Source organism: Condylura cristata, unplaced genomic scaffold (assembly GCF_000260355.1).
Source record: "Condylura cristata isolate star-nosed mole 26May11 unplaced genomic scaffold, ConCri1.0 scaffold00017, whole genome shotgun sequence".
Lineage (NCBI taxonomy): Eukaryota > Metazoa > Chordata > Mammalia > Eulipotyphla > Talpidae > Condylura > Condylura cristata.
Genome location: NW_004567118.1, coordinates 43522982 through 43537885, shown reverse-complemented (window position 1 = coordinate 43537885; position 14904 = coordinate 43522982). Strand labels below are relative to the sequence as shown.

General features: G+C 37.0%; 1 protein-coding gene across 2 annotated transcripts in view; it reads left to right on the top strand.

The window, feature by feature from the left end:
• Positions 1–14904, top strand: part of LOC101631432 (chromosome unknown open reading frame, human C9orf3) — a 403160-nt gene that overhangs the window by 282552 nt on the left and 105704 nt on the right. For both annotated transcript variants that reach the window (XM_012726242.1, XM_004684919.2), the window contains exon 10: positions 7870–7913. In XM_012726242.1, the coding sequence (XP_012581696.1) occupies positions 7870–7913 (44 nt within the window). The remainder of the gene's footprint in view (positions 1–7869; positions 7914–14904) is intronic.

Here is a 14904-nt window from a genome sequence, read left to right as displayed (position 1 = left end):
GTTAACCCTGTTGAAGTTTGAGGGGTCTTACTGTAGTGGGCTTGCTTCCAAGACCTACCTACTTCTCACTGAGGTGTCCAGCTGCCTTCAATTTGTGGAGGTGCTACCATCCTGGGGCCCACTGAGATTTGTCAGGGCCTATCGCAGTGGGTTTGCTTCCAGGACCTACCCCAGGTCTGACTGAGTTCTGTAGATGCCTATCACTGGTAGGTCTGCTTCAGGATCCATCCTGGAGCTTGCTGGCGTCTGCTGGGGCCTACCATATAAGGGCTGCTTGCCAGTTCCTCTCTGATGCTTGTTGGGCTCTATGAGCCATGGGGCTCATCTTGCCTGCCTGGAATACCTGCTTGATCAATTCCATTGTTCTCTGGGCTCCTCTCTTTCTGGACATTTTTCTTAGTGTGTGCTGTAACTGTCTGTTTTTCCTTCAGGAGTTATTGCTTGTTTTGTTCCAGTCTCACTCTGAGTATATTAGACAGTGAGCCCAGGGTCTACACTTTGCTGATATCTTGCAGCTCTCTTCCTCCTTATGGCTTTGATTTACATTTCCCTAATGAAAAATAATGATAAAAAATTTTTTATGTGCCTTTGGGCAATCTGTACCTGTACTTTTAGTAAGTGTCTGCACATTTTTTGGTTGGATTATTTGCTCTCATTTTGTTGAACTGTGTAAGATCTTTTCAAATTCTGGGTATTAGCTTCCTGTTGCAAGTACAATTTGAAAATATTTTCTCTCATTCAAAGGAAGTATTTTCATTTTAATCACTTCTATGTGCAGAGCTTTTTAATGTGATGTAATACTATTCTCTTTATTTTTTTGTTTTGTTTCCCTTGCTATTGGGAGAGTCCCCAAAGACATATCTAAGACCAACGTGAGGGAATATATCACCTGTTTTACTGTATGTATTTTATGCTTTAAGGACTGAGCATATTTTCATGTGCTTTTTTTGGCCATTTGTATATCTTTTTGCACAAAAGAAAATCTATTTAGATCCTTTGCCACTTTTCATATTTGATTCTTTTATTTTCTTGTGTTGTAAAGAGCACTTTCATATATTCTGGATTAAATTTCCTTATCAGATATATGATTTCCATATTCCATATATGATTTCCCTCATTTTGTGAGTTGTCTTTTCACTTCCTAGATTATGTTCTTAATAGCAAAGAGACTTTAAAGTTTTGACAAGTTCAATTTATCTTTTTTCTCTTTGGTTGTTTGGACTTAAGGTATCAAAGCTGGGAAACCATAAAATTTTAGTCCTATGTTTACTTATAAGAATTTGGGGTTTTTCTTTGGGGGGTGGGTGTAGGGAGTGTGGTCAGGAGTCCTGGAGTTATTGCTATACTAGATTGATGTGTAGAATGGATGGAGAAAGCTTCTATTCATCTCCTTGCTCCAAAAATCCATGTAATATATAGATTAAGGGACATATCAGGTATTAGACTGATAAAAACATATACTACACTTGGTCTTAGCTAAAAGACTGAGAAGCAGTTGGTTTTAGGTCTTATATTTCTGATCCACTTTGAGTTACTTTTTGAGATACGGTGTGAGGAAGATATTCAAACTTCATTCTTTTGCATGTAGATATCCACTTATCCCATGACCATTTAATGAAATGCTGCTCTTTCCCTCTATTAAATTAATTATCTTGGGACACTTGTCAAAAATGAATTGACCAAAAATGTAAGAGTTTATGTCTGGACTCTCAATTATATTCCATTGATCTCTATTTCTGCCCTTACATTAGTAACAGTAGGTTTGGATATTATTGCCTTTTCATCTGATATATTCACTTTTAAAAACCAAGACAGAAAATACAAAAAGGGAATGTAAAGTAGCATTTAATATCCTGCTACCCCAAAATACCTATAATTACTATTAGGTGAACACCATACCAGCAATTTCACTTTTTATTTCTTTCCCTCTCTTTCTATATGTTCTATGTGATAGGTATACATATATCTGTGTGTATATCTGTATATTATATATGTTGTGCATTTAATGTGTATTTATACACCTCTATAAATAAAAAGACATAGTTGGATATGTTTGTTTAAAAAAAGAATTATATGTGCTTTTTAACAAAATGTTCTAAATTTTGTTTTACTTGAATTTAATGAAAGACACTAACATGGCTTCCTTGAACTGCAGAAAATATAAGCGTTATTATTTCCTAAAAGATTCTCAGTGATAAAGAAACATGACTAAAGAAAATCTTTGTATTTGAAATTGCTATTTTTTTCACTTTAGCTATTTTATTTTTAGAGAACACCATTTTATTCACTATTGTAAAAATGAGGAAATCAGCTGTTATATACATCTACTACCATCTGCCCCAATTTTAAGTTTTTCTTACTGTTGTTTTTACATTGGCAAAGCTTATACCATTTATGTGCTATAACCATGATTTTCACAGTTGTATGGGGTTATCTCTGTATTTAAAGAATTTCAGTATTCACTACCATTTTACCATGCTTCTATATTTATGAATACTTTTTGATTTAAATGTTTGTTGACTGAATTTCATTATCAAATTGATGCTCATATTGCAGACTCACTACTTATGGGGCTTCTGAGTAATTATATGCTTAAGAATGTATTTCTGTTGCTATATATTTGAATTAAAAACTGCTGGGCATAATATTCTTGGATCACATTTTCATTTCCTTAAAACTTTGTAGACATTGCTCATTTGCCTTCTGGCATTAAATCTTGTTGTAGAAATTCTTGAAATCAGTTTATTTTCTTCTTCATATTACTGAAATGTCAGAAAAATTCCTTATCTTTGTAGTTTAGTATTTTACTTAGAAAATAGTTTGGTGTCCAGGATCTGCATCAGAGTTTTTTTCTGGGAAACAGTGGCTTTTCAGTCTTCATTTCTATTCTTCCTTATTTCAATAACATTTTCTTAATTCTATATTAGAAAGCATTTTATTTTTTTTTCCTCTGAGGACTCTATATTTTAGTGTTACCATTTATTCTTATGTCATATCACCTTTATCATCAAACCTTGGTATGTTTATGGTATGTTTTTATCTCAGTAACATTATTGTTAACAATCATAATTAATGTTGTTATAATTAACATTATTTTCTTTAATTTCTGTAATTTTTCACTATTTTATTAATACACCTGTATGGATGTAATTTTAGTCCTTAATTCACTTCCTTCACCTTGAAAGCTCTCTTCATGTCATTTGTTGGGCGGGGATCGAACTCATGCGGAAGTGGCTTTAGCTTCTCAGTGCAGTGCTTTAACCCGCTGCGCCACCAGGGAGGGCCCTGTGGGGTTTTTTTTAACTTTATTTTATATTGCAAAGAGAATTTTCTTGTGTTCCTTGGGTTGTGTTTTCTTCAACATTTTGTACTTATATTTTTCTATTTCTCTTTATTATGTTTTATTGTATTCATTTGCATAATTGCTATACTTTCTTGCTCATTTTCACCATGGGCAGCACTATCCTGACCTTTTATTTCTTCTCATAGAACATTATTCTTGATTCTTAACTGTTCTAGCCATATTTTTCTTCCCTCTGAGTTACAGTTTGAAACTTGGATGCTCTGCATGTGGGGAGCAGAAGGGAAGAACTTCATTGGAGCTATTTACATCTTTATTGCAAAAATTTGGCTCTGCTAACTCTGAAATTTTGCTAATGTCCCCAACCAAGATTCTGTTCACTTTATTTGCATATAGCTTTTCCCCATCACAGGTATTCTTTCAATTAGTAATGTTCCTCCTTTGGATTTGAGTTCTAGAACCTGTATAGTGTTTCAAAATGTGTCATCCTCAGTTGTTTATTTCCCAGGATTCTTCATTTCTCTCCAGCAAACATTTCTGGTTCCACCACAGTAAGAGAGAGAGAGAGAGAGAAAGAGAGACAGATATTCCTATTTATTTCCAAATGTGTGGGTATTTGAGAGAATTTGCAGGGTTTGGGCAATTCACCAGTCTCACTTTCGCTAAGCATGAGGTTGGGGGTGGTACAGGAAGAGGATTGGAGGCTGGTTTTGGAATCTTATGTTTCTTTAGTTGTTTCTTTTTAGAAGTTTATGTCATTAGGCTGTACTTCTCACTGTGTGTTTGTATTTTAATGGATTGTGGGTTTTTTTGTTATGGCATGTTAGTTATTGGTGAGAAAGCACATGATCCTATTTCTCTGCTGAGACCTCCATCAGATTCTTCTTTTTCCACTTGCTTCTTAATCCGTTCACTTCTTAACACCTCACCTATTCAACATTTTGTACTGCCATCTTCTCAGCCCTCACTGAAACTGTTCTCTTGAGCTTACAATGACTTCTTCCTTGCCATTTTATTTCTTCTCAATTCTTATTCTGTTAGCCCTACCCTTGTTTGAACATTTTGATTGTTTTGCCTCTCATCTCCCATTCCCCATGAATGTGTTAATTATTCATAAAATGGGTGACAGAAGTTGCTAATTCTGTGTAATTACAAAGCCAGTATCAGTGTTTCCAGTAGAATCAATATGTAATTGTTTTTTATCAAAAGCTTCTACCAGGACTACGAAACAATTACCAATTTAACCATTTCCCAAAATCAGTGTAGGTTTTTGTGTATATATATATATATATATACTTAATTTAATGTTGTTTGGTGTTAATCAAAATAAGCTGTCTTCTTCTGACCTGATTAGCACAGGAAAGTGGAAAGTAAGGAATGAAAAAAATATTCTTAAGGGATATATTTTTTAGTAGAATATGGGTTTATAACAATTCCTAAGACTCCTGATAAAATCTTATAGCAAGCCTTTGTCAAAAGAGTCAGGGTTTTTGGGTATGGGTTTGTCTTTGGTTAATCTCTTTTTTTTGTTGTTTGTCTGTTTTTGGCATACTATAGAGGTGACAAACTCCTAGCATTTATTGTAAGTTAATTTTGTCAATAATTCTAGAATCAACCTTGATCCTCCTTATCCTATGACAATTTATAATTTGCTTTCACAAAACTGCAAATACTACAAAGAAAAGAGTAAAGACTGATGTAAGAATTGAGAAGAGGGAGTGAGGAAAGGAATAGTCATAAAAGATATCTTTTGTTTTATGTTGTGGAAAGTTACATAAAGTTTCTAACATGAGTCTTATCCAAGAACATATGCCAATTATAGTCAAACAGGAGAATTAGCATTTCATTAAAGATTAAATGTAAGGTCTATGAAAGTAGAAGTAAGAAGTAAGAAGATCTGCTTGGGTTGATTCGCTTAGCTGATGGCACAAAGATTGGCTGGCTGAAACCAAAGGTCTTCTTGGGTTGGCAGAATCCAGAACAAAGAAATATTAAGTCCTATAGATAAACATTCTTCTAACTTATAAGAACACAAATACTGTCTCATAGAAAGCATCAAGTGCCAACACCTTTCATGAGCCAGTGTGATCCCATAGACCTATTTTCCGTGGCTTGGATGGCTACCTGCTAAGAGTTAGGACAGCTCTTTTTCTTTAAAAATGAACCAATGTTCATTAGTTTTGTTATTTTCTCGCCTGGTCCATTAACCATATACCAGAGACATGTTGTGGGGGTGGAGTGGGGAATGGGATCAAAAACGGGGGAGGGGGGTGGGAAGGGAGGGAAATGCATGGAACTATGGTGGTAGCACCTGGGTGATTTGATGATGGGAAACACGCAGGGATTACAATCGAGATGGAAAAAAAATGTGCAAAATGATGTAAAAATAAACTTTTGTAATAATTTAAAAAATAATAATAATAAAATAAAAAAAATGAACCAATGTTATTTGAAGATCTCCTATACTTTTCCTAGCTCTACACCAAATTTGTTTTGCAGTCCTAAAATGATCCAGTTATAGTTAGGAATTGCAAAAGTGCAGAACTAAGGTTACTCTGAATTTCTTGCTTCTGACAAAATTAAATCCTCCTGCTTGCCATTGAGTTAATATAATCCATACACACACACACATAATTAGGCATTAATTACAGAACAAATAAAGGTTAAGTTGATTGGGCTATAAGAAGATAATGAAGTGAAACTAGTAAGAAAATATAATTACGCTACTTGGACTTTTAAGAAGCAAGTATACTGTCATTAAGCCAACAAAATATTTACCAAGTTGCTTTATTAATATGTGAGATGTTGATAAATTAATTTCTAATTCAACAAATTTTACAGAATAATTATTAAAACTTTAAAACATTGCTATTTTTCTCTATAAACCCACTGCAGGTGTTAAGAAGGACTTCAGATGTGAGACATTATTGTCTTTGGGGTTCTCCCTTTTCATTTTGACTGCATGATGCATGTTTTTAATACTGTTTTGTTTTGTTTTGTTTTGTTTAGATGAAGTACAATAGACAAGTGAAGTCTTGGAAGGAGAACAGAGGTTGCAAGCAATAAATCTTCATTAATGTTTTAGTAGGGAAATTTTGCTGGAATAAATTGACCTAAATACTTACACACATATAGAACAGGGTAGCTGACTTCACTAGTATATTGACCGCTGTGCTTAGAAAAATATACTTTGTCATACAAATTGTTTGCAGATTTCTATTCCTTTGCTTAATTCCATCTGTTTTTAATGTAGAGGTCTGTGCTGAACTTCCATTTCACACTCTAAGTTAAGTGGATTTCATCAGAACCCTGCACTGTCCCTGTATCCGCAGACTTGGTTGAGGAGGTAGAGGGATTGGAGGACTTCAATTAGGAGGGAGCCACAACTGGCAGTGTAATATCTGGTCATATAGTCCTACCTATGTGCCCTCTTTAAAGATCCATTTCAAAAACTTATTTTCAACTTGTTAAAAGAAACCCAGCAAGTATGACTTTTATTTTGTTCAATGTCAAGATTCAATAAAGTTAAATATTACACTTGGTTTTTCATGCTCTGCATTTAACCAAAATATATATATCAAGCCTTCAGGTAACAAAGGATTAACACTAGACATCTATTTAGCAAATAAAAAAGCCCACCAAACAATTAAATTCAGATTTCTGACAGTCCTAGTTGAAACCAAATCAAGATTCAAAAATTGGATGAAAAAAATTGGTCATAATACTCAAGGTACAAATTAAATATAAATGTGATTTGAACCTTCATGCATGAATTTTTATTAGGTCTTAATGGTACTGTGGTTATGTTTTTAAACAGCCCTTATCTTTGAAATGTATATTTACTGAAACATTAATTGGTGAAATTATGTAATATTTGTACTTCATTTCTAAATAATACAACAATTGGCTGTGGGTTGATGAGTATGTGAAAGTTAATTACACTCTTTTGTCTACTTTTGAGTATCTTTGAAATTTCCACAGTAAAGAAAAATGGGTGTAAGGCATGTCTTTATGTTAAAAAAAATTCTATGATTGAAACATCCTAAATGTCATACAATTTAGGATTTCTAGCAGAGACTACAGATGGAAGCAGGGGCCTATGTACCACTTTTGGCATTGTGACATTTTTGTTCCACCATTGTGGTATTAATCTTTGATTTTTGCCTTTATCTTTCCATAGAGCAGTGCAAGAAAATTGTTAGTCAGTTACAAACTTGTTAGAGTGGAGATTATTCTGCATGTAACAGAATCTCTAGTTAAAGCTCATGAAGAGGAGAGCAAAGTTAAGTAGAAAGGGATAGATATTTCTGCCAAGGCCAGCCAATACAAAATGAAGTGAACTGGGTGAGGGCAAAATAACAAACATTACATTTTTCAATTTGATTGTGGTTTTTATGAAATAAATCTGATTGGATTGAAGCCCTATAATTAATCAATTGAGTATGATCAGCTTAAATCTAGCTTAAGGTGAACTGTCAGCAACTGAAAAGGCTCCATCTGTGATATATTTCTAGGTAGAGTTGCTAATTGAGGGACATGTTTAATGGTTTGCTTTTATTCAATTCCAGGATTTCCTTCAAATGCTGTTGGAGAGCATCCCAGAAGAAAAACGGTGAGGACCAATTTAGGAATTGAGTCCAGTTATACTTTTTTTTTTTTTTAAGATTTATTTATTTATTCATACAGAACTGGGGTACAGGCCAGAGATGCGGAGGGTGAGAGGATTCACCAGGAGCAGAACAGGCAGATTGACAAAGTACACTGCTAAGGGGAGCAGCGGGCGGGTCAGGAGAGGTCTGCCACACCATGTGGATCTCCTCCAGGGCAAGTGGGGATCGAACTCATGTGGAATTGGCTTAAGCTTCTTAGTGCAGTGCTTTTAACCTGCTGCTCCACCAGGGAGGGCCCTCCAGTTATACTTTTAATATAAAAAAAAAAATGACTCTGCCATTGATTGACTTGTTACAACCTGGAAAAGTTCAGTCTTCCTCTCAACAAAGGCAGGACCTATACTAGCCAGAGGAAGTCCCAGGCTTAAGAAGTGGTTCTATGTGAATTTTGGTAATCAACATACACAACCTGGGAGCCTAGAGTCAGGATCTCCCAACGTGGTAGAAGAGGCAAACCAGGACAACCTGCCACCTCAGTGGCTGTGCAAAAAGATGGAGAAGTTCTAAAGGTGTCTCCAGTTAATATGACTATATAAGAAGACACTGTTGAATTGAAAATGTAGTGTAGTAATCAGAGCTTGGTATTTGATGTAAGGCACTCTTAGATTCTCACCCTAGTTTGCACCTTCCCAATTATGAGAGTCAGAAAACTCACCTCATCCCTCCAAATTTTAGTTTTCCACTCTCTCTGGTAGAGCTTAAGGGGGTTTAAGGAGATAGCATGGGAAAAGTAGGTGTGCAATTAATGACTGATATAGTATAACCTTCTGTGTACCAGGCACTGGGTATGGGATCTACATACAGAAATCATTATATCTTTATACTGCTCTTATCTTCACCATAATCATTATCATCTCATGATGGTTATAAATCAACATTGTTGGGAGGCTACTATATGGAGGCACTCAAAACACTGTTTGGTGCATTATGTTTCTCTCCCATTAGCAGCTGGGGTCTCAAAGCTGTGTGTGATAGGACTGGATTTTTGCCCAGGCGACCTGGTTCTGAACTTTTTCTCCTTCTCCATTTGTTTCAAAGGAGAAAATCAGGTATCCTAGGGTTAAGTAATTTTCCAAAATGGCTTAGTGAGTGTTGAAGATAGTGTTGACTAAAATTAGGTCTGTCTAGTCTTTGTTTTCTTTAGTAGGATTTCAGTACTCTGAAAAGAAAGGATATGCACTCCTTAGAAGTGTACAGTTATAGGTTGGCTGACCACCTACCAGGGATTCATAAAGAAGGTTTTAACTTTTGTATCAGAGGTTAGAATAAATGCACTCCAACCGTCTCCTGCTAATTTTCTACCTTAACTTAGGCTACAAATGAACACCCAAATATACTTTCTAATTGTCAAATTGATATTCAAATGTTAACGGGGAAGAATCTTGAAAAATTAAAAATTTCCTTGAAGGAGAGCCAATTTCATTGTCCTTTCTTACCTACAGTTTAACTATGTTTTTATGTTGTAACAGATTTCCAAATGTGGAAATCAGTTCTTTCACACAGGCAAAGACTTAGATCCATGCAAGGCCAGAAACCTATTTGTTGATGAACCTGTCTTAAAGGTAGTTTAAGCTGGGTGCCTCACAAGAAAGGCCTCCAGAAGACAGCATGAAAATTCAGGGAAGGACCTCTCTGTGGCATGGGGCTATGTGTCAGTACTGTCAAGTTAGCATTTCAGCCACAGCAGCATGAGTTCCATCCCATGCCAAGGAGCTCACCCACATGGTGCAGCAGACCTCTCATATTTCACCCTGCTGATCCCCTCAGCAGTATATTTCAGTTAATCTGCATGTTCTGCTCCTTATTCTGCCTCTGGTGAATCCTTTCACCCCCTGCGCCTCTGACTTCCACCCCAGTTTTTGTATAGATAAGTAAATAAAAATAAATCTTTTTTTTAAAATGAAGAGAAAATTCAGAAATGATCCAGAGATCATAAGGACATGGAAATTTTGGATTTTGCTTGATCTTTTTGTTAAAACTCCCCATCTTCCATTTATACCTTCCACCTCAAGTCTTAGAAGTGGTATTATTGCAACCATTATTGTTAGACTATTGTTTATTTTTCTCACACACACACACATAAGTAAGCCATGCACATGCAGAATTAAAATACTCATGTTATTTGATAAATTTCTCTAATTTTACCTCTTTCTATTCATGTCTTTTGATGCTGAAGAAAGTGTTATCCAGGGACATTGCATGACTAAGATAGTAGCTTTTCAGCAGGTTGCACAAAGGAAGTGTAGCTTGCTTTGAAAGATATGAAATGCTTCAGACTCACCATCTTTTCTTTTTAAATAATCATATGGGTTTCCTTCATCCAAAATCAAGTCAAATGTGACCATTATTCCCAAATTCAAGAACAAGTTTACCTGCAAGATATTTATTTTCATTTTCTTTTGTAACTGCCTTGGAATAACTTACAGTTCCTCTCATAGTGGAGCAGTTTCCTTAGGCTGTTACCCAGGTCACTTTCTGAGTAATGACTATGCATTCTTCAGAAGAGCTTCTTAGGATGCAAACAGAGCAATTTTAATGGAAACAACAAAGTACCTTTTTAGTTTAGGAGGTCTTCTTTCTTTTCATCCTCTTCCTAATAAGGGTATAGAGTTCCCTTGACTTCCTCAGCCTTCTGGCTGTGGGGAACTGGATTTTATCATTGTATTTAATGAGGTGGCACATTGTAGGTCCACAAAAAGACTTTTGCTGTAATTGTAGAAGTCAAAAGCAGCGAGTATTTAAGGGTGGCCACTGATCACCAACCTTCACACTTTGAGAGAATACTTCTCTCCAATAGGATATTGATTTAGCTAGCACTTCTGAGCTTCTTTTAAAAGTGCTCCTGAAAAGCAAAATTCCTATACTGAATCTCTTTTAGCAAGTAAAGTGGAATATTTTTCAAACTCCAACATCTTTCCTGCAAACTAATTTCAGTATATGATTCAGCTATTAAAACAGTTTATCCTCCTTCCTGTGAAGCAATTGACAACTTATTCAAAAGCCCCTCACCTCCCCCCCCCCACTACACACAGTCTCTAATACTTGATACTCTTGTAAATTGATCCTTAGTCACGTCAGTTATGCACATGAGCCTCTAAATAGGCTTTAGATAGACAAGAGCACTAGGATCCTGGACTGGGGGTTCCAAAATGTAGTGGCTTTCAGATTAGACCCACCAGTTAATATTCAAGGACTAGTGTCCTATGTGTTACATTACCTTTATGCTTTTCTATTTTTTTGAGAAATTTATGTGTTCTTCTATTGTGTGCTGCTGTGCCAGAGTTTAGCCTGAACACTAGAGAACAGAAAGGAATAAATTCTATGTCAAGCCCTACAGAGCACCTCGTCAACCTTAAGACACACATGAAGTAGATCATTATGGCTTACCGGGGAAAGTATTCTGGACTTCAAAGTCCTGAATCCATAGAGAAAGGTCTTACTGTTCCTCAACTTGAATGTTCATAAAACAATAATAAGTTGGAGTTCCAGTCACAGTTTCTGGGTTCTCACCCATGTGCAAACAATTTCAAGATGCCATTCAGGATCAGGATGCAAGGGTGTTAAGGGTCAGGGTGTTATGAATCCCCATCTTAACAAAGGGGGGGCAGTTTGAGATGAAGGAAAGAAGGTTATAAGGTCACAAATCACTGACTGTCCAACCCAAGACATCACCCAATAGTCTAAAACAAAGGAGGAGGTTCCTGCAAAATGGTGCTATCTCTTTGACAAAAGCCTGGAGCTGATGGCACACCAGTAAGCTATGAATCAGTATCTCACTCAGTATCTCACCCAGGGGGTCACAAGTGGGGCTACTGTGGTGATAGCACAGCAGCAAAGCCAGGTTAGACAGTACCAGATTCCATACCAGATAATAGCAGATGCAACATCACCAGGAGACTGGGCTAGAGGACCCAAAGTAGTGGACAGGTCTCAGAGGTGACCAAATATAGGTCAGCAATGCCTGTCACAGGTCAGCAGTGCCAATCAGCACTGGCCAGCAGTGCTGGATGGCATGTATTAGGGAGCAATAGTGCCACAGACACTAGTGTTACAGCTCTTTAGTGTTGTTGGCACAGAGACAGTTCTTTTAGAGACATAAGGCGCATGACAACAGTGTTCTTTGAAGGTGGTATTAGAGGCAAGACTGGAGGAACATGCAATGTTCAGCTCTCGGTAGTGGCCTTGGAAGTCTCAAATCTGTATAAGTCATGGAGGTCTCTGTGAAGGTCATGGACGCTCAAGTCTATGGCAGTCTCATCAAAGGTCTTTTAAGGAGTCCCAACAAATCTCTTTACACAGGGTATGACAAATGGTTCTGCAGCTGTCTGCTCAATGAATAAAGATGACTTCTCTGACTTGTATCTCATCAGGATCCCTATCTTTCAATATTGATTAGACAATTTACAGCCCTAGCTATTTGGTCCTGGTTAAGCACTAATCAGATTGGTCTATTTACAATCCTCAGTGGTCTCAAAAACCTTGAGTGGCACTGGTGAAAGCTCAAACCTGATTGGTCCTTTGAGAGTTTGAATCTGATTGGTCTGTTTGATTCCAATGCCATATTAAAAAGTGAAATTCCAGCTGTGTGTCCAACCCCAACCTACACAGAGGTCAGGCAAGGGCAAGTGAGAACTGGGCTCAGATATGGTATGGAAAGGGGCCCCACAGCAGAGCTGAGACATGGGTCCAAACAGCTAGAGGATACACACTACCACTGCCAAGTTGGCCTACTACGCTGTAGTGCAGCCTAGGCCAAAGCCACTGGAGCTCAGGCCTGGCCTGCAGGCTGCATACACTGACGCTAGCCATCAAGCTATGCTTACTGAGGTAGGCCGCAGTAAAACAGGTTGTACCCACTGTAGCAGCAGCAGTTGCAGGTCCCCTGTGACAATTAGTGGAAGAGGTACCACTGAAAGCTTTAAGTGAGGAAGTAACACCAAAGATTGGTAAACACTCTAGGGGGCAACATAGAAAATAGAAGGAATTGGGGAAACCACTTAGAAACCAATACAGCAGTTCACTAAAGAGATCGAGCATCCCTTGACAGGGAGGGTGGAACTGATAGTGGGTTTCAGAGTAATAAGTCAATGTGGGGGATATTCCAAAAGTGCCACAGAAAACATGCAGTGAAGAGGATTCAAGCATGAACCTGGCTTTTCTTGCTGGCCACTGACTTACACTCTGAAATATCACAGGAGACACAGAGGGTAGTATTGTGTGAGGAATCTGCCTAAAACAGAGGTGTAAGAGAAAGACTCTGAAGGTAGAAGAGGAGAGATTGACAGTTGTGTTTTAGACACCATCAGTGTGAGGTTGCTGTTTAAATGCTGGTGATTATTGAGACAAAGATTTAAAAAAAAAATAGCTGAAAGTGGTTGTTTAGAAGAAAATCCAGACAAATCTGGGTATCAGCCTTCCTTGTAAAAAATAGCTGGGAAGAAACATCCAATAAACTTTGCCTGCCTGTTAATCTACCAATATCCACAGTTACCAGTTTTTTCTTTGTTCATTAATTATTATGTTTGTATGTGCATTTTCTTGTGTTTGTTTTAATACAATACTTTTCCCCTCACTAGGAGCTAGGTACTATTAAGTACTATTCATTATTCATTCAGTATGTCAGCAATCTTCAGTATATACCCAAGTACAAATGCTTTGTCTTGATAAAGAAATACTATATGCAATCTTTGAGAGTCTTTGAGATCCACATGTAAAAAAGGAACTTATAAATTCTAAAATCATAAAATATAAATTTTAAAGAGAGAATGTCAGTTGCATCAAGAGCATTTTCCTTTTCCAATCCCAGGTACAGAAATCCCCTGTGCTTATTTCGTTGTGTGCCTACACTTCTAGAATTCTCTTGTCTATCCTTCATGTGAAAGTTGTTTTCCTTTAGAGGCTCAGATAGAATGTGATCATTAGAATCTCAAGAGGCTGAAGATGGGAGGTAGAAGTGATAAAGACCTTTCTCTGATCAGCAACAAATTGGCAGGCACAAATGGCAGATATGGCTAATAATCACCTCCCCATCCATGTCACACTGCCTGTAGAAACCAACAGAGTGAACAAATACAGTACAGGCAATGCCATTCTCCATGTATGCTTGCATTTGCTTCTATATTAACTTCATGAAAAGAAAAGTTATCTGTTGCTTTCAGCTTTCACACAGCTTATTTCCTAACCAGCATCATGCCAGGGTGTCTAGCCTATTTTCTTCCCTCAGTATTAACTACATTTCACCACATTTATACCTCAGAGACAGGCCCTTGAAACACTGATCTGCCTCACAGGATGTAAGAGTACTGCTGGGACACTCACCAACCAGAGATAAAATAACCTGTGTTCTAGAGACCCAGGAGACCTATTGGCAGGTGGGACCTGGGCTTCAGTAACAAAGCGGAAGTGCCACTCACTGGTACAAATATGGGGGATGTCAATCATGGGTCCATGTACTTTTAGCTATCTGTATAAAATCAATTTCCATAGTGATCAGACATGCAGAAGAGTAATTTCCTGTCAGCCCTGGGTCCCTGCTTAGTAGAAATGCTTCTGTTTGTCTGTTGTGATTATTTAAGCCACATGATCTTGGAAGGGGGGAAATATCACCATTGGCTTACATTCTGAACATCTTGATTTGAAAAAGTCAACGTTTAGCTCCACCATGGTGAGATTTTCCATGTACAGAATTGAAAGCTCATCTGTGCTTCATATCAATAGTTATGATCAAAACAGGAAAAAAAAGTTATTTTTCTTTTTACTAAAACACAGTTCATTTCTTCCCTGAAAATAAAGAAATAAAGCATTTCACATGGTCTCTCATTACTTCCTTGAGAGGTAATGCAATTTATAATACCTTGAAATAGATAGATAGATAGATAGATAGATAGATAGATAGATAGATAGATAGATAGATAGATAGATAGATAGATAGAT